Source organism: Saimiri boliviensis, chromosome 1 (genome assembly GCF_048565385.1).
Source record: "Saimiri boliviensis isolate mSaiBol1 chromosome 1, mSaiBol1.pri, whole genome shotgun sequence".
Lineage (NCBI taxonomy): Eukaryota > Metazoa > Chordata > Mammalia > Primates > Cebidae > Saimiri > Saimiri boliviensis.
In genome coordinates, this window is record NC_133449.1 from 67,845,144 (window position 1) to 67,872,973 (window position 27,830).

Genomic DNA, 27,830 nt, shown 5'->3' on the forward strand with positions numbered 1-27,830 from the left:
CCTGCCTCAGCCTCCCAAGTAGCTGGGACTACAGGCGCACACCACCATGCCCAGGTTTTTCGTATTTTTAGTAGAGATGGAGTTTCACCATGTCGGCCAGGATGGTCTCCATCTCCTGACCTCGTGATACACCCGCCTCGGCCTCCCAAAGTGCTGGGATTACAGGTGTGAGCCACCACGCCCGGCCAGTTTTTTAACAGAATTGAGGTCTCATGGACGGGTGCAGTGGCTCATGCCTGTAATCCCAGCGCTTTGGGAGGCTTAGGCGGGCGGATCACAAGGTCAGGAGATCGAGACCATCCTGACCAATATGGTGAAGCCCTGTTTATACTAAAAATACAAAAATTAGCTGGGCATGGTGGCCTGTGCCTGTAGTTCCAGCTACTAGAGAGGCTGAGGCAGGAGAATCACTTGAACTGTCACTTGAACTCGGGAGGCAGAGGTTGCAGTCAACCAAGATCACACCATTGCACTCCAGCCTGGTGACAGAGTGAGACTCCATGTCAAAAAAAAAAAAAAAAAAAGAAAAAGAAATGAGGTCTCATTGTGTTGTCTAGGCTGGTCTTGAACTCCTGGGCTTAAGTGATCCTCCACCTCAAGCCTCCCAAATCTCTGGGATTAAGTAGTTAGCCACCATGCCAGGCCTCTAAAGTGTTCTTGACAACCCCCTTTGTAATAACATTAGCACCTTTTTACCTTCTTACGGTTGGAAGTACAAAACACTTAACCATTTCCATAATAATTTCAGTCAAATATTTCTCAAGTAATTGTCAAAGACTTTGATTTCTGTTCTGTTTGATTTCTAAGGAAAGAATCATCTTGTCTTTGTATAACTTTGATATTTTTTCTTGTTTTACAGACTGTCAAGATCTCCACTTGGGGCAGTGGGAATCTTATTTGCGGAACACTGGGCAGAAGCTTTGCCATTGGCTGGTGAAGAAGGAGGAGGCAGAATGTCTGCATTGTTACACCATACAGTTCAAACTTCAGAAGACTTTGGATTCAGCAGTTATCATTAGTCTGCAGATGATCATGTTTTCACCGGATCATTAGAAACTAATGAAACACCTTTTCGGTCTTATGAATTCAGGTTACACTGTTTTCCAGATGCCTTGGCAGCTGGTACAGGTAGGATTGGGCTGGGGTTTGTGGGGAATGATGAAACGGAAAAAACTAATGTTTCATGTTTCCTAGTTCTTGCTGAAGTTAAACATCTGGGCATGTAAAGATTAGGTTAACTAACCTCTGTTATTATATAGAATAGAGTTAAACCTGGAGAAATGCTTTGATTATTACATTAGGATTTTTAAAACTAGATATGAAAGGCAGTTCCCAGGCCAGGCGCGGTGGCTCACGCCTGTAATCCCAGCACTTTGGGAGGCTGAGGCGGGTGGATCACGAGGTCAAGAGATTAAGACCATCCTGGTCAACATGGTGAAACCCCGTCTCTACTAAAAATACAAAAAATTAGGCTGGGCGCGGTGGCTCAAGCCTGTAATCCCAGCACTTTGGGAGGCCGAGGCAGGTGGATCACGAGGTCGAGAGATCGAGACCATCCTGGTCAATGTGGTGAAACCCCGTCTCTACTAAAAATACAAAAAATTAGCTGGGCATGGTGGCGCATGCCTGTAATCCCAGCTACTCAGGAGGCTGAGGCAGGAGAATTGCTTGAACCCAGGAGGCGGAGGTTGCGGTGAGCCGAGATCGCGCCATTGCACTCCAGCCTGGGTAACAAGAGTGACACTCTCGTCTCAAAAAAAAAAAAAAAAAAATTAGCTGGGCATGGTGGCGCGTGCCTGTAATCCCAGCTACTCAGGAGGCTGAGGCAGGAGAATTGCCTGAACCCAGGAGGCAGAGGTTGCGGTGAGCCGAGATTGCTCCATTGCACTCCAGCCTGGGTAACAAGAGCGAAACTCCGTCTCAAAAAAAAAAAAAAAAGAAAGGCAATTCCCTCCACTTTTGTTTGTGGGTTTAAATTTATGTTGTTTTGTGGTACAGTTTAAAAATAGTGGGTAGTGCTTGGTGCAGTGGCTCACACCTGTAATCCCAGCACTTTGGAAGGCTAAGGTGAGCAGATCACCTGAGGTTGGGAGTTTGAGACCAGCCTGACCAACATGGAGAAACCCTGTCTCTACTAAAAATATAAAATTAGCAGGGCGTGGTGGCGCATGCTGTAATCCCAGCTACTTGGGAGGCTGAGTCAGGAGAATCACTTGAACCCAGGAGGCGGAGGTTGCAGTGAGCTGAGATTGCACCATTGCACTCCTGCCTGGGCAACAAGTGCGAAACTCTGTCTCAAAAAAAAAAAAATAGTGGATAGCTTTTTTTATATTTTGCTTTCTGTACTAAATATTATAAGTGATATTAACTTTGTGTGTGTGAGGGTATACTCATGCTGTTGGGTGTATTGTCTTTTGTAGGGCCTGTGAAAAATGGAACCAAACTCTCTGAGGACTAAAGTCCCAGCTTTCTTGTCTGATTTGGGGAAGGCCACATTGAGGGGAATCAGAAAGTGTCCCCGTTGTGGCACATACAATGGAACCCGAGGACTGAGCTGTAAGAACAAGACATGTGGAACCATATTCCGCTACGGTGCACGCAAGCAGCCTAGTGTTGAAGCTGTCAAAATCATTACGGGCTCCGATCTTCAGGTCTACTCAGTGCGGCAAAGAGACCGGGGCCCTGATTACCGATGCTTTGTGGAGCTTGGGGTTTCAGAGACAACAATCCAGACGGTGGATGGGACGATCATCACTCAGCTGAACTCTGGACGGTGTTATGTCCCCTCATGCCTGAAAGCTGCCACTCAAGGTGTTGTGGAAAACCAGTGCCAGCACATCAAGCTGGCAGTGAACTGCCAGGCAGAGGCCACCCCTCTGACCCTGAAGAGCTCAGTCCTGAATGCAATGCAGGCCTCCCCGGAAACCAAACAGACCATCTGGCAGTTGGCCACAGAACCTACAGGTCCTCTGGTGCAGAGAATTACTAAAAACATCTTGGTGGTGAAATGCAAGGCAAGCCAGAAGCACAGTTTGGGGTATTTACATACATCTTTTGTGCAGAAAATCAGTGCCAAAAGTTTGCCCGAGCGCCGCTTCTTCTGCTCCTGCCAGACTCTGAAATCACACAAGTCAAATGCTTCCAAGGACGAGGCAGCCCAGAGATGCATTCATTTCTTTGCTTGCATCTGTGCCTTTGCCAGTGATGAGACATTGGCTCAGGAATTCTCAGACTTCCTAAATTTTGATTCCAGCGGTAGGTGATATGGTTGACATGGTTGTTCCGTTTTTCTAAAATGGCAATGAAAAAGTTCCACTGATGCATTTGGAGATTGTCTTAGCAACCTTCAGAAGCAGTTGCTAGATAATTCAAATGAAAAGTATTCCTTCTAGGCTGAGCGTGGAAGCACTTTGGAAGGCTGAGGCAGGTAGATCACCTGAGGTCAGGAGTTCAAGACCAGTCTGGCCAACATGGTGAAACCCTGTCTCTATTAAAAATATAAAAATTAGCTAGGTGTGGTGGCAGGTACCTGTAATCTTAGCTACTCGGGAGGCTGAGGTAGGAGAATTGCTGGAACCTGGGAGGCAGAGGTTGCAGTGAGCCAAGATCGCACCATCGCATTGCAGCCAGGGCTGACAACAGCGAGACTCCATCTAAAGGAAAATAAAAGTGTTCCTTCTTTTTTTTTGAGACAGGGTCTCACTTTGTTGCCCAGGCTGGAGTGCAGTGGCATGATCACAGCTCACAACAGCCTCTTAGGCTCGAGATCCTTCCACCTCTGTTCTCCCAAATAGCTGGGACTACAGGCATGTGCCACCATGCCTGGCTAATTTTTTAAACTTTTACAGAGGTTGGGGGTCTCACTTTGTTGCCCAGGCTGGTCTTGAACTCCTGGGCTGAAGCAGTTGTCCTGCTTCAACCTCCCAAAGTGCTAGGATTACAGGTGTGAGCCACCGCACTTGGTTATATTCCTTCTTTCATTCCCAGTCAGCACACGTGCATAAAAGTTGGTTGGTTGAAATTAATGATCAAGAGACTTGGCCATTTTTTATTGAGACAGTCTGGCCATGTTAGCTTCACTTTGCTCTGTTTACTCTTCCACGGATGCCCTGTGTTAATAAAAACAATGAACAACAAGAAAAATTTTTTTTGGAAACAGAATCTTGCTCCATTGCCCAGGCTGGAGTGCAGTGGTGCACCCAACGTCAGCTCACTGCAACCTCCACCTCCTGGGTTCAAGGAATCCTCATGCCTCAGCCTCCCAAGTAGCTGGGATTACAGGTGCTTTCCACCTTGCCTAATTTTTGTATTTTTACAAAATTACATTTTTGTGTTCACCATGTTGGCCAGGTTGGTCTCTTGAACTCCTGGCCTCAGGAATCCACCTGTCTTGGCCTCCCAAAGTGCTGGGATTACAGGCATGAGCCACCATATCTGGCCTAAAGGAACTTATTTATTTATTTATTCAAATAAATAATTTTAGGCTGGAGTGCAATGGCACAATTTTGACTCATTGCAATCTCCACCTCCTGGGTTCAAGCAAGTCTCCTGCCTCAGCCTCCTGAGTAGCTGGGAGTAAAGGTGTGCACCACCATGCCTGGCTAATTTTTATATTTTTAGTAAAGACAGGGTTTCGCCATGTTGGCCAGGCTGGTCTCAAACTCCTGACCTCATGTGATCCACCCCCCTCAGCCTCCCAAAGTGTTGGGGATTATAGGCGTGAGCCACCACGCCTGGTCCAGGGAACTTATTTTTTTTGTTTTTTTTTTTGTTTTTTTTTTTGAGTCGGAGTTTCGCTCTTGTTACCCAGGCTGGAGTGCAATGGCGCGATCTTGGCTCGCCGCAACCTCCGCCTCCTGGGTTCAGGCAATTCTCCTGCCTCAGCCTCCTGAGTAGCTGGGATTACAGGCACGCACCACCATGCCCAGCTATTTTTTTTGTATTTTTAGTAGAGACGGGGTTTCACCATGTTGACCAAGATGGTCTCGATCTCTTGACCTTGTGATCCACCCGCCTCGGCCTCCCAAAGTGCTGGGATTACAGGCTTGAGCCACCGCGCCCAGCCTCCAGGGAACTTATTTTAAAGCAAGCAGTCACTCCGTAATTTTTTGTTTTGATTTTTTTTTTTTTTTTTTTGAGAAAGGGTCTAGCTTTGTCACCCAGGCTGCCATGCAGTGATGTAATCACAGCTCACTACAGCCTTGACCCTCCTGGGCTCAAGTGATTCTCTCACTTCAGCCTCTTAAGTAGCTGGGACAACAGGCATGCAAATTTTTTAATTTTTTGTAGAGATAGGGTCTGCCTATGTTGCCCAGACTGGGATAATTCGTTTGGAGGATTTTAAAAAGTAAATTAATTTTTTTGCTAGATAGGGGCCAATACTCATACTTATCCTTGGATAGGATTAATGATTCAGAAATCTTCTGTTTTTTAGGTCTTAAAGAGATTATTGTGCCCCAGTTAGGTTGCCATTCAGAATCAACAGTATCAGCTTGTGAGTCAACTGCCTCTAAGTCAAAGAAGAGGAGAAAGGATGAAGTATCTGGTGAGAGTCTGGTTGGTTGGTTTGGTGGTATTGTTTTTAGAGTTTGTTTTACTGTGTTTTATGTCTTTAACTGAACCTCGCAATTACAAGAAAATATATTTTATTTTATTTTTGTTTGTTTAATTTTTTTTACATGAATAATGGAAGCACTGTGGTTTGTAATTATTTTATTTTTATTAAAATAAAGAGACAGAGGTCTTACTGTGTTGCCCAGGCTGATCTCAAACTCCGGACCTTAAGGCTTCTCTCACCTTGGCCTCTCCCACCTTGGCCTAGAATTATAGGTGTGAGCTACCACGCCCAGCCAAGAAATACTATGTTTTTGTTCTTAGGAGTTTTTTTCCCTGAGAAAAGTTTTACTCTTCATTGACAATTGTTTTTCAAGTTAAGCTAAAAGCTTGATCTCTGAGCCAAAAATAAGATCCAATCAAATTCTACTTCTACTGTGTATGTTTGTACATCTCGTAAACAGATTAATCTTATACAGGCGTCCCCAAACTTTTTACACAGGGGGCCAGTTCACTGTCCCTCAGACCGTTGGAGGGCCACCACATACTGTGCTCCTCTCACTGACCACCAATGAAAGAGGTGCCCCTTTCTGAAGTGCGGCGGGGGGGCGGATAAATGGCCTCAGGGGGCCGCATGCGGCCCGCGGGCCGTAGTTTGGGGACGCCTGCTCTAAACCCTGGGACCTGGGATGATGTTACCTACTGGGCAAAGGACACTTTGCAACTATGGTTAAGGTTATGGATCTGAAAGCGGAGAAGATTACCCTGGATGATCTAGGTGGCCCCAGTCTGATCAGATAAAACCTTGAAGGCAGAAAATCATCCCTGGCTAAATTTAGAGAGAGACCATCAGGTAAGGAGAGGCAGGAGAAATTTGAGGTGTGAGAGGGACTCGGGTGTCTGTGGCTGGTTTTCAGAAGTAGGGGATGGGTGCTTAGAAGTGCAGGTGGCCTCTAGCAGCCGGGAATATCCTGCAACTGACAGTGAAGAAACAAGGTCAGCCCTAAAATTACAAGGAACTGAATTCTCCCAGCAATGTGAAGGAGCAAGGGAACAGGATCTCCCCTGGAGCCTCCAGAAATGAGTGTAGGCAGCCCGGCTGACCCCTTGATTTTAGCCTAGTGAGACCTGTGTTGTGCCTCTGACCTATAGAACTATAAGATAATATGTTTGCGTTGTTTTTAGCCACTAACTTGGTAGCCATTTGTTATGATAGCAAGAGGTAACACATATATCTTATGAATGAAAATGTGCTGGTTAATAGCTGATTAGAAAGTGGCCTAGGTGGGAAGAATTCTGGGAGGAAGAAGTTAGAAGAGCAGCCTCATTTTGAGCCTCTTAGGAAGAACAGGAATACACAGATTATATTACCTAATCTCATGACAGATGCCATAAATCTTGAGACATGTTCCCTGTTGTCATGTTTTCTTGCTTACCCTCCACTTACCCCTGAAACAGGAAACAATAAGAAAACAGGACACTCCAAGGGGAGCTTTCTTTGACTTGCTCTCAAAATGTATGTGAAATAGAGGGACTCCTCCCTGACTGTAGAGCAGGCGTCCCCAAACTTTTTACACAGGGGGCCAGTTCACTGTCCCTCAGACCGCTAGAGGGCCGCCACATACTGTGCTCCTCTCACTGACCACCAATGAAAGAGGTGCCCCTTTCTGAAGTGCGGCGGGGGGCCGGATAAACGGCCTCAGGGGGCCGTAGTTTGGGGACGCCTGATCTTATACCTTAAGCTGCCTTAGGATAGTGTTATGAAGTTTTCATCTATAGAGCGTTTTAAAAAATTTTGTGGCAACGGTTATATGCCACACACTAATTTAGGAATATAGTTTATTGTCTTCGTTTTCAGTATGTGGAGAAACACACACATACACATACCCACACACACCTTTTTTTTTTTTTTTTTTTGAGATGGAGTCTTGCTCTGTCACCCAGGCTGGAGTGCAGTGGTCTGATCTCGGCTCACTGTAGCCTCCGCCTCCCCAAGTTCAAGCAATTTTCCTGCCTCAGCCTCCGAGTAGCTGGTACTACAGGCCCATGCCATCACACCCAGCTAATTTTTGGTTTTGTTTTATTTATTTGTTTATTTTTTTGAGATGGAGTTTTGCTTTTGTTGCCCAGGCTGGAATGCAATGGTGCAGTCTCGGCTCACCGCAACCTCCGCCTCCCAGGTTCAAGCAATTCTCCTGCCTCAGCCTCCTGAGTAGCTGGGATTACAGGCATATGCCACTACACCCGGCTAGTTTTGTATTTTTAGTAGAGATGGGATTTCTCCATGTTGGTCAGGCTGGTCTCAAACTCCTGACCTCAGATGATCAGCCTGCCTGAGCCTCCTAAAGTGCTGGGATTACAGTCGTGAGCCACCATACCTGGCCAATTTTTATATTTTTAGTAAAGACAGGGTTTCACCATATTGGTCAGGCTGGTCTCAAACTCCTAACCTCAGGCGATCCACCCACTTTGGCTTCCCAAAGTGCTGGGATTACAGGCATGAGCCACCTCACCCGGCCACAGTTATTTATTTATTTAGAGATGGAATCTCGCTCTGTTGCCCAGGCTGGGGTGCACTGGTACGATCTCGGCTCACTGTAACCTCTGCTGCTCGGGTTCAAGTAACGCTCCTGCCTCAGCCTCTTGAGTGGCTAGTATTACAGGTGCCCACAACCAGGCCCCGCTAATTTTTGTATTTTCAGTAGAGACGGGGTTTCGTCATGTTGGCCAGGCTGGTCTTGAACTCTTGACCTCAGGTGATCTGCCTGCCTCAGCCTCCCAAAGTCCTGGGATTACAGGCATGAGCCACCACACCCAGTCCTGAAATTACAGGCATGAGCCACCATGCCCAGGCAGGCCACATTTTAAAATTCAAATGCTTAATTCTAGTATCAGTTAAGGACTCAGATAAATCAATATGAAAATGGTGAAGTACCCTATTAGGTAAGCATCAACAGACCTAGAGTCTTAACAAAATGAAAATATTACTTGGTCCACACATGTGGATCAAACTCCAAACTCACTAGTAAACAGAGAAATGCAAACATTTTAGAAATGTAAAGTTAAAACAAGATACCTTTGCTACCAAATTAACAAAATTTTGGTTTTTTTTTAAGATGGAGTCTCGCTCTTGTTACCCAGGCTGGAGTCCAATGGCAAGATCTCAGCTCACCAAAACCTCGACTTCCTGGGTTCAAGCGATTCTCCTGCCTCTTCCTGAGTAGCTGGGAATACAGGCATGTGCCACCATGCCTGGCTAATTTTGTCTATTTTTTAGTAGAGACAGGGTTTCTCCATGTTGGTCAGGCTGGTCTTGAACTCCCGACCTCAGGTGATCCACTCGCCTCAGCCTCCCAGAGTTCTGGGATTACAGGCATGAGCCACCACACCTGGCTTTTTTTGTTTTTTTTTAAGAGTTGAGGCCGGGCGCGGTGGCTCAAGCCTGTAATCCCAGCACTTTGGGAGGCCGAGGCGGGTGGATCACAAGGTCGAGAGATCAAGACCATCCTGGTCAACATGGTGAAACCCCGTCTCTACTAAAAATACAAAAAAAATTAGCTGGGCATGGTGGCACGTGCCTGTAATCCCAGCTACTCAGGAGGCTGAGGCAGGAGAATTGCCTGAACCCAGGAGGCGGAGGTTGCGGTGAGCCGAGATTCGTGCCATTGCACTCCAGCCTGGGTAACAAGAGCGAAACTCCGTCTCAAAAAAAAAAAAAAAAAAAAAAAAAAAGAGTTGAGTTAGGCCGGGCGCAGTGACTCAAGCCTGTAATCCCAGCACTTTGGGAGGCCAAAGCGGGTGGATCACGAGGTCAAGCAATCAAGACCATCCTGGTCAACATGCTGAAACCCCGTCTCTACTAAAAATACAAAAAATCAGCTGGGCATGGTGGCACGTGCCTGTAATCCCAGCTACTCAGGAGGCTGAGGCAGGAGAATTGCCTGAACCCAGGAGGCGGAGGTTGCGGTGAGCCGAGATCGTGCCATTGCACTCCAGTCTGGGTAACAAGAGGGAAACTCCGTCTCAAAAAAACAAAACAAAACAGAAAAAAAGAGTTGAGTTCTCACTGTCTTGCCCAAGCTGGAGTGCAGGGACATGATCATGGCTCACTGCAGCCTGGACCTTCTAGGTTCAATAGATTGTCATGCCTCAGCCTCCCACGGAGCTGGGACTAGAGGCACAAGCCACTATGCCTGGCTAATTGTTTGGCTTGTATTTGCAGAGACAGGGTCTCGCTATGTTGACCAGGCTGGTCTCAAACTCCTGACCTCAAGTGATTGCTCTGCCTCAGCCTCCCAAAGTGTTGGAATTACAGATGTCAGCCACCATGCCCAGCTGGCAAAGTTTTTTAAAATGATGAGACCATGGGCAAAAGTAAAATCTAGGCTCTCTGGCTTGGCTAGTGTAGTATGCTATAATCATTGGTACATAGCTTACAGTATCTCTTAAGATTCTTATTTTTTTTAAGACAGGGTTTCGTCATGTTGGTCAGGCTGGTCTTGAACTCCCGACCTCAGGTGATCTGCCCGCCTTGGTCTCCAAAGTGCTTGAATTACAGGCGTGAGCCACCACGCCCAGCCAAGAGTCTTATATTGGTCCTACCTATAGGGAATACTGCTAGGGATGGATCAGGTGGTCATGCAGAAGAGTTTTGGTGCTGGGAAGTTGAAGAAAGATGGAGAAACAAAGTGACATGGTCATTTGTGCATTTTAGAGAGGCAATTCTGGCAGGAATATGGAATAGAAATTGTTGTTAAATGTTTACTTATTAGTCTTTCCCAGGAAAACTTGAGATTCTGAAAAAATTTTTTTTTTTACCCTTTGACTCAGTAGTCCTAGTAGTCCTACTTTTTTGTTTGTTTGTTTTTGGAAATGGAGTCTTGCTCTGGATCGTGAATGGCACGATCTTGGCTCACTGCAACCTCTGGGATTCAAGCGATTATCCTGCCTTAGCCTTCCGAGTAGCTGGGATTACAGGTGCCTGCTATCATGCTTGGCTAATTTTTGTATTTTATTTTATTTTTTGAGATGGAGTTTCACTCTTGTCGCCCAGGCTGGAGTGTGATGGCATGATCTCGGCTCACTGCAACCTCCGCCTCCCAGGTTCAAGTGATTCTCCTGCTTCAGTCTCTCAAGTAGCTGGGATTACAAATGCCCTCTACCACACCCAGCTAATTTTTATATTTTTAGTAGAGATGGGGTTTCACCATGTTGTCCAGGCTGGTCTTGAACTCTTGACTTCAGGTGATCCACCTGTCTGTGCCTCCCAAAGTGTTGAGATTACAGGCTTAAGCCACCACACCTGGCCCCACTTCTAAATAATCTTTTTTAAGGAAATAATGATTGGGATAGGAAAAACATTTTGTCTAGAGATGTTTATTTTATGAGTATTTCGAATATTAAAAAATTAGAAACAACTAAGGGCTAACCACTGGGGATAGTTAAATGAACCATAGTAAAGCCATTTTCCCATAGAGTATCAGGCAGGCATAAAAATGATTATGGTCGCGGCCGGGCGCGGTGGCTCAAGCCTGTAATCCCAGCACTTTGGGAGGCCGAGGTGGGCGGATCACAAGGTCAAGAGATCGAGACCATCCTGGTCAACATGGTGAAACCCCATCTCTACTAAAAATACAAAAAAATCAACTGGGCATGGTGGTGTGTGCCTGTAATCCCAGCTACTGAGGAGGCTGAGGCAGGAGAATTGCCTGAACCCAGGAGGCAGAGGTTGCGGTGAGCCGAGATCGTGCCATTGCACTCCAGCCTGGGTAACAAGAGCGAAACTCCGTCTAAAAAAAAAAAAAAAAAAAAAAAAAAATTATGGTCTGGGCTGGGCATTGTGACTCATGCCTGTAATCCCAACTACTCGGGAGGTTGAGGTAGGAGAATCGCTTGAACCCAGGAGGTGGAGGTTGTGGTGAGCTGAGATTGTACCACTGCATTCTAGCCTGAGCAACAAGAGCGAAACTCCATCTCAAAAAAAAAAAAAAAATTATAGTCTAGGTGCAGTGATGCATGCCTATAGTCCCTGTTACTCAGAGCTGAGGTGGGAGGATCACTTGAGCCTGGGAGCTCAAGAATCTAGCATACTATGATTGGGCCTGCAAATATCCACTGCATTCCACCCTGGACAACATGGCAATACCTCATCTCTAAGAAGTAAAAATTAAAAATAAATGATAATAAAGAATTTGGGGGCCAGGTACAATGGCTCACACCTGTAATCTCAGCACTTTAGAAGGCTGAGGCGGGTGGATCACAAGGTCAAGAGATTGAGACCATCCTGGCCAACATGGTGAAACCCTGTCTCTACTAAAAATACAAAAATTAGCTGGGCGTGGTGGCACATGCCTGTAATCCCACCTACTAGAGAGGCTGAGGCAAGAGAATCATTTGAACCAGGGAGGCAGATGTTGCAGTGAGCTGAGATTATGCCACTGCACTCAAGCCTGGCAACAGAGTGATATTTTGTCTCAAAAAAAAAAAAAAAAAAAAAGAATTCGGGAAAATATTCAGATCACTTGGGTTGCCAGATAAAGTATAGAATACTCAGTTACACTTGAATTTCAGTTAACGAATAATTTTTAGTATAAGTGTCTCCATGCAATATTTGTGATATACTGATACTAAGAAATTATTTGTTGTTTATCTGAAATTTAAAAGAACATCTTTTTTTTTTTTTTTTGCTAAAATTTGGCAACTCTGGTAAAATCACAACTACTTAAAAATCACAAAACCAGCAACACATTCACAGAGAAGAAAATGGAAGACAGCTCACTAGAAAATTCCCTGTGATTGTCTGAGAGGTGGGAGCAATGGGTGAATTTTTTTCTTCCTTTCACTTCTGTTTATTCCCGCAATTTCATATAGAGCATAAGAAAGCTAACATTTTATGTGTAAAGGCTAATGCTAACTCCTTCTAGAAACTGTGAAGCTAACCTAGAAATTAGCAAAGACTGTTGATATGTTTTAGACTTTAAAAATTAACATCAAATCAATTTATATTTAGCAGATAGTTAACTCTGTAATGATTTGTGGTTTAGGTGCACAGATGAACAGTTCACTACTGCCTCAAGATGCAGTGAGCAGTAATCTAAGGAAAAGTGGCCTGAAAAAGCCTGTGGTTGCTTCCTCATTAAAAAGGCAGGGTAAGTTTCCCCTCCCTAGAATAGGCTATGGTGGTGGAAAATCATCCTAAAGAAGCTGGAAGCAGTATAAAAAGAAATGTTGCACATTGTCATCCAAAGAGTGCCAACATAAACACTAACAGAGGCACTGAGGCTGAGGTCTTTCCTGTCCCACCAGTTTCAAATCACACTCAAATCTAATTTACGCCGGAGGCCATTATCTTTAGTAAATTAATGCAGGAACAGAAAACAGAATGCAGCATGTTTTCACTTATAAGCGGGAGCTAAATGATAACACATGGACGCACAGAGGGGAACAACACACACTGGGGCTTATTGGAGGGTGAAACGTGGGAGGAGGGAGGAAAGGTGGAAGTGGGTGAGAGGATCAGGAAAGATAACTAATGAATACTAGGTTTAATAACCTGAGTGATGAGGCTGGTTGCGGTGGCACATGCCTGTAATCCCAGCACTGTGGGAGGCCAAAGCAGGCAGATTACTTGAGGCCAGGAGTTCAAGGTAGAGATGGTGAAACCCTGTCTCTACTAAAAATACAAAAAATTAACCAGACGTGGTGGCAAGCGCTATAATCCCAGCTACTCGGGAGGCTGAGGCAGGAGAATTGCTTGAACCTGGGAGGCAGAGGTTGCAGTGAGTCAAGATCTCACGATTCTACTCCAGCCTGGGCAGTAAGTGTGAGACTCAGTCTCAAAAAAAAAAAAAAAAAAGGAGTTGGGAGGGTTGTAACAGCGGCAATAAAAGAGTAGCACAGGGAGTCTTGTGACGAAACTGTTTTGTGTCTTGACTGTGATGATAGCCATACAAGTTTACACATGCCCTAACATTGCATGGAACTATATATGCATTGCATACCACACACAAGTACATAAAGCTGATGAGATGTGACTAAGGTTACTAGATTGTAGCCATGTCATTTTCCTGACTGTAATGTACTATAGTTTTACAAAAGTTACTCTTGGGTGAATCTGGATGAAGCATATGTAAGCCTTATATTTCTTACAACTGCGTGTAAATGTACAATTATCTCAAAAAGTTATTTATTTTTTATTTATTTATTTTCTGGAGATGGAGTCTAGCTCTGTCACCCAGGCGTGATCTTGGCTCACTGCAGCCTCCACCTCCCAGATTTAAGGTATTCTTCTGTTTCAGCCTCCCAAGTAGCTGGGATTACAGGCACCTGCCACCACACCTGGCTAATTTTTGCATTTTTAGTAGAGACCACCATGTTGATCAGGCTGGTCTTGAGCTCCTGACCCCAAAGGATCTGCTTACCTCGGCCTCCCAAAGTGCTGAGATTATAGGTGTGAGCCACTATGCCCAGCCTAAATTATGTCTTTAAACAAAAAAAATTCTCACATGTTTAGCAGCGGGTGTCTTGCAGGATTTGTTCATCTTATTGCTCATTACTGATGTGCAATTGGTATAGAGATTCAAAGTTGAAGGCAAAAATGTGTGTTATGTGGCCAGGTATGGTGACTCATGCCTGTAATTCCAGCACTGTGGGAGGCCAAGGTGAAAGGATTGCTTGAGTCCAGAAGTTCAATACCAATCTGGGCTACATAGTCAGACTCCATCTCTACCAAAAAAAAAAAAAATTGTATATGTATGTATGTATATGTATATATATATATTAGCTGGGCATGGTGTCACATGCCTGTAGACCCAGCTACTTAGTAGGCTGAGGTGGGAAGATTGCTTGAACCTGGGATGTTGAGGTTGGAGTGAGTTATGATTACACCACTGCATAGGTAACAGGACAAGATCCTGTCTAAAATAAAGAAAAAAGAATAATACAAAACAATACTAATTAATTCATTAAGCACTTACGGCCAGGCATGGCGGCTCATACCTGTAATCCCAGCACTTTGGGAAGCTGAAGCAGGCAGATCATTTGAGGTCAGGAGTTTGAGAACAGCCTGGCCAACATGGCAAAACCCCGTCTCTACCAAAAAGTATAAAAAGTTAGCCAAGTGTGGTGGTGTGGGCCTGTAATCCCAGCTACTTGGGAGACTAAGACAGGAGAATCATTTGAACCCGGGAGCTGAAGGTTGCAGTGAGCTGAGATCATGTCACTGCATGCCAGCCTGGGCTCTGTCTCAAAAAAAATAACTTATGCATTCTAGGCATAAGTGTTTAAGGAACATCACGAAGTAAGCAGATCAACAATATCACATAGATTTTTTTTATTATTTATTATTATTATTATTTTGGATAGAGTCTCGTTCTGTCACACAGGCTGGAGTGCAGTGGCACGATCTCGGCTCGCTGCAACCTCCGCCTCCCGGGTTCAAGCAATTCTCGTACCTCAGCCTCCTGAGTAGGTGGGATCACAAGTGTGTGCCACCATGCCCTTCTAATTTTTATATTTTTAGTAGAGATGGGGTTTTCCTATGTTGGCCAGGCTGCTGTCAAACTCCTGGCCTCAAGTAATCTGCTTGCCTCGGCCTCCCAAAGTGCTGGGATTACACACCTTAGCCACTGTGCCTGGCCAATTTTTAATAATTTTTTGTCACTTCCTTTTGTGCAAAGAAAAAGGAAGATAGCTTCCATCTGAATTATCACTGTATGTTTTTACCTCTGATAATTTTAGTTTCAAATGAGTAGTAGTTGATGCGTTCTCTCTCTATAAAAGGTGGTACTGTACTTCAGACATATGAAGATATTTTGTTGTTAGTGGTATTTTTTTGTTGTTTTTTTCTTTGACACAAGGTCTCGCTCTGTCACTCACTGCAGCCTTAAACTCCTGGGCTTAAGCTGTCCTTCCACCTTAGCCTCCCAAGTAGCTGGGACTACAGGCACATGCCACCACACTTGGTTATTTGTATTTTTAGTAGAGATGGAGTTTCATCATGTTGCCCAAGCTGACCTCAAACTCTTGGGCTCAAGCAATTCATTGGGCTCAAGAGATCCACCCACCTCAGCCTCCCAAAATGCTAGGATTATAGGTGTGAGCCACTGCACCTGAACTAAAGGTATTTTAAGAGAAGAAATAGAATGATAGATCTGTGAAGGCTCTTGAATTTGGAGATCATCCAGATGCATATGTTCATCTTAGAAGAGAGGAAGTTGAGATACGGATTCTGGATGCTCAATGGGGGTCCTAAGTTCCATAGACTTTTTTTTTTAGACGGAGTTTCGCTCTTGTTACCCAGGCTGGAGTACAATGGCGCGATCTCGGCTCACCGCAACCTCCACCTCCTGGGTTCAGGCAATTCTCCTGCCTCAGCCTCCTGAGTAGCTGGGATTACAGGCACGTGCCACCATGCCCAGCTAATGTTTTGTATTTTTAGTAGAGACGGGGTTTCACCATGTTGACCAGGATGGTCTCGATCTCTTTTTTTTTTTTTTTTTTTTTTGAGACGGAGTTTTTGCTCGTTACCCAGGCTGGAGTGCAATGGCGCAATCTCGGCTCACCACAATCTCCGCCTCCTGGGTTCAGGAAATTCTCCTGCCTCAGCCTCCTGAGTAGCTGGGATTACAGGCACGTGCCACCATGCCCAGCTAATTTTTTTTGTATTTTGAGTAGAGACGGGGTTTCACCATGTTGACCAGGATGGTCTCGATCTCTTGACCTTGTGATCCACCCGCCTCGGCCTCCCAAAGTGCTGGGATTACAGGCTTGAGCCACCGCGCCCGGCGGTCTCGATCTCTTGACCATGTGATCCACCCGCCTCGATAGACATTTTTTTTGAGACAGAGTCTCACTCTGTCACTCAGGCTGGAGTGCAGTGGCACAATCTCAGCTCACTGCAACCTCCACTTCCTGGGCTCAAGCGATTCTCCTGCCTCAGCCTCCCGAGTAGCTGGAATTACAGGCATGCACCACCATGCCCAGCTAATTTTTGAGGTTTTAGTAGACATGGGGTTTCACCACATTGGCCAGGCTGGTCTTGAACTCCTGACGTCAAGTGTTCCACCCAGCTCAGCTTCCCAAAGTGCTGGGATTCAGGTGTAAGCCACTGCGCCTGGCCTCTCATAGCCTTTTGACTAACTCTAAACTCTGGCTCCATTAAATTCCATCACTCGTTACTGTACTTTCCAGTTATTTACTCTAGGGCTGCAAGATTTCACTCTTTCACTTATATTTAAAAGTGAATTCATTAATTTTATGTTTCTTTTTTTTTTTTTTGGAGGCGTAGTTTCACTCTTGTTACCCAGGCTGGAGTGCAATGGCACAATCTCGGCTCACCGCAACCTCCGCCTCCTGGGTTCAGGCAATTCTCCTGCCTCGGCCTCCTGAATAGCTGGGATTACAGGCATGTGCCACCATGCCCAGCTAATTTTTTGTATTTTTAGTAGAGACGGGGTTTCACCATGTTGACCAGGATGGTCTCGATCTCTTGACCTCCTGATCCACCCACCTTGGCCTCCCAAAGTGCTGGGATTACAGGCGTGAGCCACCACACCCGGCCTCATTTTACATTTCTGAATACAAGGTTTTAGGTTTTAAGTCTAAAGGTATCAGAGCAACCCACAGTGAATACATCACTCAGTCTTACCTATTTGTGCTCAACCTTGGCATGAAACAATATGTTCATTATTGAGAGGGTCTGGGGCATATGGATACATAGTCATCATGAATAGAACTAGCTTATAAATCTCAAAAAGCCATTATTATTTATTTATTTATTTATTTATTTTTACTTGAGATGGGGTCTCACTCTGTCACCTAGGTTGGAGTGCAGTGGCATGATCTCAGCTTACTAGACCCTCTGCCTCCTAGGCTCAAGCAATCCTCCCACCTCAGCCTCCTGAGTAGCTGGGGCTACAAGCATGCACCACCATGCCTGGCTAATTTTTTGTCTTTTTGGTGGAGACAGGGTTTTGCCATGTTACCCAGGCTGTTCTCAAACTTCTGAACTCAAGTGATCCTCCTGCCTCAGCATCCCAAAGAGCTGGAATTACAGGCATTGCTTGTCATTTCTTATTTTCTTCTCTTTTTTTTTTTTTGAGATAGCTCTGTTGCCCAGGCTGGAGTGCAGTGATGTGATCTCGGCTCACTATAACCTCTGCCTCTTGGTTCAAGTGATTTTCCCACCTTAGCCTCCCGAGTAGCTGGGATTACCGGTACATGCCACCATGCCCAGCTAATTTTTGTATTTTTAGTAGAGACAGGGTTTCATCACGTTTGCCAGACTGGTCTTGAGTTCCTGACCTCAGGTGACTCATGCCTGTAATCCCAGCACTTTGGGAGGCCAAGGTGGGCAGATCACTTGAGTTCAGGAGTTTGAGACCAGCCCGGGCAACATGGCAAAAACCCCGTCTTTGTTAAAAAGACAACATTAGCTGGGCATGGTGGTACACATGTAGTCCCAGCCACCCAGGAGGCTGACGCATGAGAATCACTTAAACCTGGGAGGCTGAGGTTGCAGTGAGCCGAGATTGTGCCACTTCACCCCTGCCAGGGCAACACAGTGAGACTCTGAAAAAAAAATCCTACAATATCTTATTTCATTTAGTTTATTTGCTTTCTTTGAAGTTCAGCTTCAAGTTCTTTTTTTTCTGAACAAACTTATTAACCCTTCTCCTAGCACTTCAGGAGGCTGAGGCAGGTGGATTGCTTGTGCCCAGGAGTTCAAAGCCAGCCTGGGCAACATGACAAAGCCCTGTCAATAAACAAAAAAAACAGGCTGGGCATGGTGGCTCATGCCTGTAATCCCTGCACTTTGGGAGGCTGAGGTGGGTGGATCACCTGAAGTCAGGAGTTTGAGACCAGCCTGGCCAACATGGTGAAACCCCATCTCTACTAAAAATACAAAAAATTAGCCAGGTGTGGTGGTGGGCACCATTCCAGCTACTCAGGAGGCTGAGGCAGGAGACTCACTAGAACCTGGGAGGTGGAGGTAGCAGTGAGCCAAGATTGTACCACTTTACTGCAGCCTGGGCAACAAGAGCAAACGTCCATCTCAATATAAAAAATTTTTAAAAAAGAAAACAAAAAACTTCTTAACTTTTTAAAACTTCAATTAGCTGTTTATTTTGTAAGAAAAGTTACTAAAGAAGTGTGTGTGTGTGTGTGTGTGTGTGTGTGTGTGTGTGTGTGTTTTGTTTTTTTCCTAGCCTGTGGTCAGCTGTTAGATGAGGCACAAGTGACTTTATCCTTCCAAGACTGGCTGGCCAGCGTCACAGAACGCATCCATCAAACCATGCACTATCAGTTTGATGGTAAGTATTGGCCACCTAATTGGGCTCTTGATGAAAGTGGAGAAATTAAGATAATTGTGCTGCTGGGAGTGGTGGCTCATGCCTGTAATCCTAGCACTTTGGGAGGCCGAGGTAGGTGGATCACCTGAGGTCAGGAGTTCAAGACCAGCCTGGCCATCATGGTGAAACCCTGTCTTTTTTTAAAAAAAAAAAAAGATAATTATGCTGTAATTCTACTCGGATAGCAAAAGTAATTAGACTTCAGTCCAGAGAGCACTAGGCCACAAGAAAGTAGAAATCTAGGCTGGGTGCGGTGGCTCACACCTGTAATCTCAGCATTTTGGGAAGCCAAGGCGGGTAGATCACCTGAGGTCAGGAGTTCAAGACCAGCCTAACCAACATGGTGAAACCATGGTGAAACAAACAAACAAACAAAATACAAAAATTAGCTGGACATGGTGGTGTACCTGTAGTCCCAGCTACTCAGGAGGCTGAGGTAGAAGAATCACTTGAACCCAGGAGGCGGAGGTTGCAATAAGCTGAGATTGCACCATTGCACTCCAGCCTAGATAACGGAGTGAGACTGTCTCAAAAAAAAAAAAGAGTACATGAACATGCTGAGGAAGACTGAAGAACACAGGCCACAGATTTGGGTGTGATTTCTTATAGTCTCATGGAACATCAGACGTTTCAGATCTAGCCAGTCCCTGCTTGTTGCCTTAAAAGTATTCTTATGCCATATGTGGCAGCTCATGCCTGTTATCTCAGCACTTTGGGAGGTGAGGCGGACAGATCATTTGAGCCCAGGAGTTCAAGACCAGTCTGGGCAACATAGGAGGATACCCCATCTCTATAAAAAACTTAAAAAATTAGCCAGGTGGCTGGGTGCAATGTCTCACACCTATAATCCCAGCACTTTGGGAGGCCAAGGCAGGGGGATCACGAGGTCAGGAGACCATCCTGGCCAACACGGTGAAACTCCATCTCTACTAAAGATACAAAAATTAGCTGAGCGTGGTGGTGCGTACCTATAATCCCAGCTACTCAGGAGACTGAGGCAGGAGACTTGCTTGAACCTGGGACACAGATGTTGTGGTGAGCCGAGATCATGCCTTTGCACTTCAGCTTGGGCAACAAGAGCAAAACTCTGTCTCAAAAAAAAAAATTAGCCAGGTGCCAGCCGGGTATGGTGGCTCATGCCTGTAATCCTAGCACTTTGGGAGACCAAGGTGGGCAGATTGTTTGAGCCCAGGAGTTCGAGATCAGCCTGGGCAGCAAAGTGAGACCTCCATCTCTAGGAAAAATACAAAAATTAATCGTGTGTGGTGGTGCACACCTGTAGTCCCAGCTACTTGGGAGGCTGAGGTGGGAAGATCACTTGAGCCCAGGAAGTGGAGATTGCAGTGAGCTGAGATTGCACCACTGCACTCCAGTCTGGGCGAAAGAATGAGACCCTGTCTAAAAAAAAAAAAAAAGAAATTAGCCAGGTATGGTGGCATATGTTGTAGTTCAAGCTACTGGAGAGGCAGAGTCAGGAAGATCACTTGAGCCTGGAAGGTCAAAGCTGCAGTGAGCCATGATCCTGCCACTGCACCCCAGCCTGGGCAGCAGAGCGAGACCCTGTCTTAAAAAAAAAAAAAAAAAAAAAAAAAGGCATCCTTGCTTCTGCATAATAGTTTTCCAGGCTTTGTCCAGTGATGAGGAGCTCGCTGCTCTTTCAGGCAGCTCATAACACTGTTACACAGTGATAGTTATGAGGAAGGTCTTCCTCATGCTAAGCCAAAATATTTGAGTTTTATATTTCTAGTTTTGCACTCTATCTATGTGGACTGGTTTCTTCCTATTTCCAGTCCCTGCCACTACACGTACAAACCCACTGCCCCACTTGACAGTTCTTTATTTTTTTCTTTTCTTTTTTGTTGTTGAGATGGAGTTTCACTCTTATTGCCCAGGCTGGAGTGCAGTGGCGCAATGATTGGCTCACCGCAACGTCCGCCTCCCAGGTTCAAGCGATTCTCTTGCCTCAGCCTCTCTGGTAGCTGGGATTATAGGCATGTGCCACCACACCCATCTAATTTTTGTAATTTTAGTAGAGACAAGGTTTCACCATGTTGGTCAGGCTGGTCTCGAATGCCTGACCTTGTGATCTGCCCGCCTCAGCCTCCTAAAGTGCTGGGATTACAGGTATGATCCACTGCACCTGGCCCAGAAATTACTTTTTGCAAAAATAACAAAATAAGCTAAGGAGGGTTGTAATGAAAAAGCCTATCTATGGCTTCTAGGCTGGGCGCAGTGGCTCACGCCTGTAATCCCAGCACTTTGGGAGGCCGAGGCGGGCAGATCACCTGAGATCAGTTCAAAACCAGCCTGGCCAACATGGTGAAACCCGTCTCTACTAAGAATACAAAAATTAGCTGGGCATGGTGGTGGGTGCCTGTAATCCCAGCTGCTAGGGAGTAGAAGCAGGAGAATGGCTTAAACCCGGGAGGTGGAGGTTGCAGCAAGCCAAGATTGTGCCATTGCACTCCAGCATGAAAACAGGGTAAGACTCCTCCAAAAAAAAAAAAAAAAAAAAGAAAGAAAGAAAAAGTAAAAAGCCTATGGGTTTTTTTTCTTTTAACATTGTATATGTTTATTGTTTGAAATAATATAATGCCTGTTAACTCACCAGCCTGGCCAATATGGTGAATAAGCAGAAAATAGAATTTTTGTTTTGTTTTGTTTTGAAATGCAGTTTCACTCTTGTCACCCAGGCTGGAGTGCAGTGGTGTGATCTCGGCTCACTGCACCTCCGCCTCCTGGGTTCAAGTGATTCTCCTGCCTCAGCCTCCCAAATAGCTGGGACTACAGGCGCCTGCCACCAAGCCTGGCTAATTTTTGTGTTTTTAGTAGAGATGGGTTTTCACCATGTTGGCCAGGTGGTCTCAAATGCTTGACTTCGTGATCCACCTGCCTCGGCCTCCCAAGGTGCTGGGATTATAGGCATGAGCCACACCCAACCCAGAAATTACTTTTTGGAAAAATAACAAAATAAGCTAAGGAGGGTTATAATGAAAAAGACTATGGTTTCTTTTTCTTTTAAAATTTTATAGATTTATTATTTGAAATAATATAATACCTATTAACTTATCTCCCAAGCAGAAAATAGAATGTTTTGTTTTGTTTTGAACTGGAGTTCCGCTCTTGTCACCCAGGCTGGAGTATAGTTGTGTGATCTCGGCTCACTGCAACCTCCACCTCCTGGATTCAAGCAATTCTCTTGCTTCAGCCTCCTGAGTAGCTGGGATTACAGGCACCTGTCACCACGCCCGGCCAATTTTTTTGTGATATTAGTAGAGATGGGATTTTGCCATGTTGGCCAGGCTGGTCTTGAACTCCTGACTTCAGGTGATTCACCTGCCTTTGCCTCCCAAAATTCTGGGATTACAGCCATAAGCCACCGCACCCAGCCCAGAAAACAGAATATTGATAATACTATAAGCTCTACACTGTGATCCTCTTCCATCTGATTCCTGTACCACCCTCTATTTTGTCTCACCATCTCCATTACTACCACCTTTGTCTCACTTTCCATCAGCTCTCTCCTGGACTAGAAATATGTGTCTTTTATGAAGGCTTCTTGAAGTTAATTCTTTTTTTCTTACCTTTTTGAGACAGTCTTGCTCTGTCACACAGGCTGCAGTGCAGGGACACAATCTCGGCTCACTGCAACCTCCACCTCCCAGGCTCAAGAAATTCTCGTGTTTCAGCTTCCTGAGTAGCTGGGATTACAGGCATGTGTCACTACTCCTGGCTAATATTTGTATTTTTAGGAGAGATGAGGTTTCACTATATTGGCCAGGCTGGTGTCGAACTCCTGACCTCAAGTGATCCACCCACCTAGGCCTACTACAGTGCTGGGATTACAGGTGTGAGCCACCATGCCTAGTCTGGACAGAATTTTTAAGGAAGACTGAACTCACTTGACCCCCTCCCCTTAAGTCTCTTTTTGTTGACCTAATGTCTTGCAAATTTCTTTATGAGGTTTGCTAAGTAATTTCAAGTATTTTAACTGCCTTAAGGTCATAATCAGGGAGAAAGACAGCTGGGTAAGCAGTATCCTAACTTATAGTTCCTCAGCATTCACGGTGTTGACCATCTGGTGAGAGAGCATGTAGTTAGTTTGCTTAGACATGAATGCAAATAGCAGGAGCCTGGGGATAGTCAACAAGATGGGATCAAGTGGAGGCAACCCACCTCGGCCTCATTGTTCTCATCTCATCTTACCTCACATACCCTGTAAGGGGGAAAGTCTGTGCTATGTTGGTCTTTATAAAATTGGGGATTTGAAACCTTGTATTTGGTGGATGATGAGGATCTACTGTGTTGGTATTTTTTTTCATTTTTTCTTCTTTTTTTCCAACGGAGTTTCACTCTGTTGCTCAGGCTGGAGTTCAATGGTGTGAGCTCAGCTCACTGCAACCTCAGCCTCCTGGGCTCAAGCAATTCTCTGGCCTCAGCCTCCCGAATAGCTGGGATTATGGGCACATGCCACCAGGCCCAGCTAATTTTTGTTTGTTTGTTTGTTTGTATTTTTAGTAGAGATGGGGTTTCACCATGTTGGCCAAGCTGGTCTCAAACTCCTGACCTCAGGTAATCCACCCACGTTGGCTGGGACTACAGGTGTGAGCCACCCATCCAGCCTTTCTTTTCTTTTTTTTCCTTTTTGAGAAAGGGTCTCACAGTGTTGCCCAGGCTGGACCAGTGTAGTGGCATGATTATGGCTTACTGTAGCCTCAAACTCCTCAACTCAGTTGATTCTCCCACTTCAGCCTCCCAAGCAGTTGGGACAACAGATGCATGCCAACACGCCTAGTTAATTAAAAAAAAATTTTTTTGCAGACACCAGGTCTCCCTTTGTTGCCCAGGCTACAATGTGTTTTTTATGATTGCAAGGGATCAAGAGTAGGACTAGTGACAGCTCTTGGCCCAGAAAGGTAAATCAAAGCCACCTTTTTGCCTCCATATGAAGAAAGCTCAGTGGTATTTTAAGTTATTACTGTCCCTTGATTCCTTTTCTTTCACGTCTCCCTATACATCAGAAAGTCCACTGAGTTTCTTTAAATGAGTTGTTTCTTCTTGTTTCCCATAGGCAAACCAGAACCACTGGTGTTCCACATTCCTCAGTCCTTTTTTGATGCCCTGCAACAGAGAATATCTATAGGAAGTGCAAAAAAACGGCTCCCCAACTCCACTACAGGTACAGGATTTCCCTTTGGTATAGTGACAGATGTCTTGAACAGAGAGAATTATGTTTGGAAAAGATCTGTGTGGAATTTTCAGAGTTAGGACTTCTGCTCACATGCCTGGAGCACAAAGCCTTCAATGATGAGCATATGATTTATTTACATCAACTCATTTGTCACATTTCTGCCAAACCCTATTAGGTATTCGCCTCTAGAATTTCTTTTTTAAAGTGCTGAGAATCGATAAGGAAATAATAGTACTGCATTAGAAACTAGGTAACAAATACAGTAAAAGAAAATGTTATGTTTTGCTAATCTAATTTTGTCCCTTTTTCACATTGTAGCTTTTGTTCGGAAAGATGCCTTGCCACTGGGAACCTTTTCCAAGTATACTTGGCATATCACTAATATCCTGCAAGTTAAACAAATCTTAGATACCCCAGAGGTGAGAGTTTATTTCTCTAACAGTGGGAGAGTGGTGAAGGGAGGAGAGGGAGGCAAGGGAGTATATTGGCACCAGTTTCCTGAGTTACAGAAACCAAAGTTTCTTTTTTTCATGCTAAGAGATTATTCAGAAATATCCCTGGCTTTATAGTTCTGACTCTAATTTTAATGTGTATTCCCTATGGCTTGAGAAAAGGCTCTTACATTGGAATATACTTTTTCTTTGCTTTTAGGATGAGAAAACAGATAATTTTTTTTTTTTTTTTTTATAAATAATGATCCCCTAATAGCTATGATGAGTCTTAGATTTGACTGGCAGGCAGCTAGAAACTATGTAAATAATTTGAGATGATATAATATTTGTGAAGTCAGTGGCACTAGCACAATTAACCCTCGTCCCCAAACTACAGCTTTATTCTCATTAGATAAATGAACCTTTTTATTTTATTTTGAGACAGAGTCTTGCTCTGTCACCCAGACTGGAGTGCAATGGCACAATCTCGGCTCACTGCAACCTCTGCCTCCTGGGTTCAAGCAATTCCCTTGCCTCAGCCTTCCACGTAGCTGGGAATACAGGCGCGTGCCACAATGCCCAGCTAATTTTTATATTTTTAGTAGAGATGGAGTTTTACCATGTTGGCCAGGCTGGTTTCAAACTCCTGACCTCATGATCTGCCTGCTTCAGCCTCCTGAAGTGCTGGGATTATAGGGATGAGCCACCGCACCCGGCCAAGAAATGACCCTTTTTAAAAAAACGTTTTTTGTCTTTGTTGTATTTTGTTTTTGGGGGGACAGGGTCTCACTCTGTTACCTGTCTGGAGTGCAGTGGTGCAGTCACGGCTCACTCTACCTCTACCTCTTGGGCTCAAGTGATCCTCCCACCTCAGCCTCCTGAGTAGCTTGGACTACAGGCACATGCCCCCATGCACAGCTGATTTTTGTAGAGATGGGGTTTTGCCATGTTGCCCAGGCTGGTCTCAAATTCCTGGACTCAAGCAATCTGCCTGCCTCAGCCTCTCAAAGTGCTGGGATTACAAGCATGAGCCACAGGGCCCACCCCTATTTATTTAAAGAAACTTTTTAAAGATGAGGGTCCTGCTGCGTTGCCCAGGCTGGTCTCAAACTACTGGGTTCAAGCAGTCTTCTCCTCTTGGCCTCCCAAAGTGCTGTGATTACGGGTGTAATCTGCCACACTCAGCCACATTAGATATTTTATTTATTTATTTATTTTTGAGACAGAGTCTCCTGCTCTGTTGCCCAGGCTGCAGTGCAGTAGCATGATCTCTGTTTACTGTAACCACCACCTCCGAGGTTCAAGCATTTCTCATGCCTTAACCTCCCGAGTAACTGGGACTCCAGGCATGCACTACCATGCCCAGCTAATTTTTTTGTTGTTTTTTTTGAGACAGTCTCACTCCGTCACCAGGCACCAGGCTGGAGTGCAGTGGCGCGACCTCGGCTCACTGCAACCTCCGCCTCCCAGGTTCAAGCACTTCCTGCCTCAGCCTCCCGAGTAGCTGGGACTATAGGCATGCACCACCACGCCCAGCTAAATTTTTTTGTATTTTTAGTAGAGACAGGGTTTCACCATGTTGGCCAGGATGGTATCGATCTCTTGACCTTGTGATCCGCCCGCCTCAGCCTCCCGAAGTGCTGGGAATACAGGCGTGAGCCACTGTGCCTGGCCCAATTTTTGTATTTTTAATAGAGATGAGGTTTCGCCATGTTGGCTACACTGGTCTCAAACTCCTGACCTCAAGTGATCCACCCACCTTGGCCTCCCAAATTGCAAGGATCACAGGCATGAGCCACTGTACCTGGCCTACACATTTTAAAACATGTTTTTCAAGCAGATCCTGAAAATTTGAGTTTTTCTTCCTATAGTAATAGAATTGTGTAGAAAATTCAGCATAATGTGATTTGATACATTAAGAGTAGCTTAATTGCAAGGCATAATAAGTTGTTTGGTAGCTACAGAATTTACATGTGAGCCACCCAGTCACGGTGGCTATAATACCAGTGATTTAGGAGGGTGAGATAAAGGATTGTTTTGAGGCCAGGAATTCAAGACCAGCCTAGGCAACACACTGAGGCCCCTACTCTTTAAAAAAAAAAAAAAGGGCGGGGAGCTGGGCACAGTGGCTCATGCTTGTAATCTCAGCACTTTGGGAGACTGAGGCAGGCAGTTCACCTGAGGTTGGGAGTTCGAGACCAGCCTGATCAACATGGAGCAACCCCATCTCTACTAAAAATACAAAATTAGCCGGGCGCGGTGGCTCAAGCCTGTAATCCCAGCACTTTGGGAGGCTGAGGCCGGTGGATCACGAGGTCAAGAGATCGAGACCATCCTGGTCAACATGGTGAAACCCCGTCTCTACTAAAAAAAATACAAAAAAAAAAAAAAAAAAAAATTAAAAAAAAAAAAATACAAAATTAGCTGGGTGTGGTGGCGCATGCCTGTAATCCCAGCTACTTGGGAGGCTGAGGCAGAAGAATCACTTGAATCTTGGAGGCGGAGGTTGCGGTGAGTGAAGATCACGCCACTGCACTCCAGTCTGGGCAATAAGAGTGAAACTCTGTCTCAAAAAAAAAAAAAGACTTAGCGTTTTGGGAGGCCAAGGTGGGAGGATCACCTGAGGTCAGGAGTTCGAGACCAGCTTAGCCAACATGGCAGAGGTTGCAGTGAGCCAAGATTGTGCCACTGCACTCCAGCCTGGGCAACAGAGCTAGACTCCATATCCAAAAGAAAAAAACAGGCATGGTGGTGTGTGCCTATAGTCCCAACCACTAAGGAAGCTGAAGCAAGAAGATCACTTGAGCCTAGGAGTTGGAGGCTGTAGTAAGCCATGATTGCACCACTATATTCCAGCAGAGGCAACCAAGTGAGACCTTTTTTTTTTTTTTTTTTTTTGAGACAGTCTCATTCTGTCGCCCAACCTGTAGTGCAGTGGCACGATCTCATCTCACTGTAACCTCTGCCTCCTGGGTTCAAGTGATTCTCCTGCCTCAGCCTCCTGAGCAGCTCGGATTATAGGCATGCACCAACACACCCAGCTGATTTTTGTATTTTTAGTAGAGACAGGGTTTCACCATGTTGGTCAGCCTGGTCTTGAACTCCTGACCTCATGATCCACCCACCTCAGCCTCCCAAAGTGCTGGGATTACAGGCGTGAGCCACTAAACCTGTCTTTTTTTTTTTTTTTTTTTTTTTTTGAGATGGAGTTTCGCTCCTGTTTCCCAGGCTGGAGTGCAATGGCATGATCTCACCACAACCTGTGCATGAGCCACTGTGCCTGGTGACCTTGATTCTTAAAAA

General features: G+C 45.2%; 1 protein-coding gene across 5 annotated transcripts in view; it reads left to right on the top strand.

The window, feature by feature from the left end:
* Positions 1-27,830, top strand: part of C1H2orf42 (chromosome 1 C2orf42 homolog) — a 49,252-nt gene that overhangs the window by 8,191 nt on the left and 13,231 nt on the right. For 4 of the 5 annotated variants that reach the window (XM_010333501.2, XM_010333500.2, XM_003922652.3 and 1 more), the window contains exons 2-8: positions 860-1,128; positions 2,421-3,255; positions 5,435-5,545; positions 12,597-12,701; positions 18,762-18,866; positions 23,977-24,084; positions 24,415-24,515. In XM_010333501.2, coding sequence (XP_010331803.1) covers positions 2,433-3,255; positions 5,435-5,545; positions 12,597-12,701; positions 18,762-18,866; positions 23,977-24,084; positions 24,415-24,515 — 1,353 coding nt within the window. In that variant the 5' untranslated portion in view covers positions 860-1,128; positions 2,421-2,432. The remainder of the gene's footprint in view (positions 1-859; positions 1,129-2,420; positions 3,256-5,434; positions 5,546-12,596; positions 12,702-18,761; positions 18,867-23,976; positions 24,085-24,414; positions 24,516-27,830) is intronic. The other variant, XM_074398670.1, reaches the window with a different exon arrangement.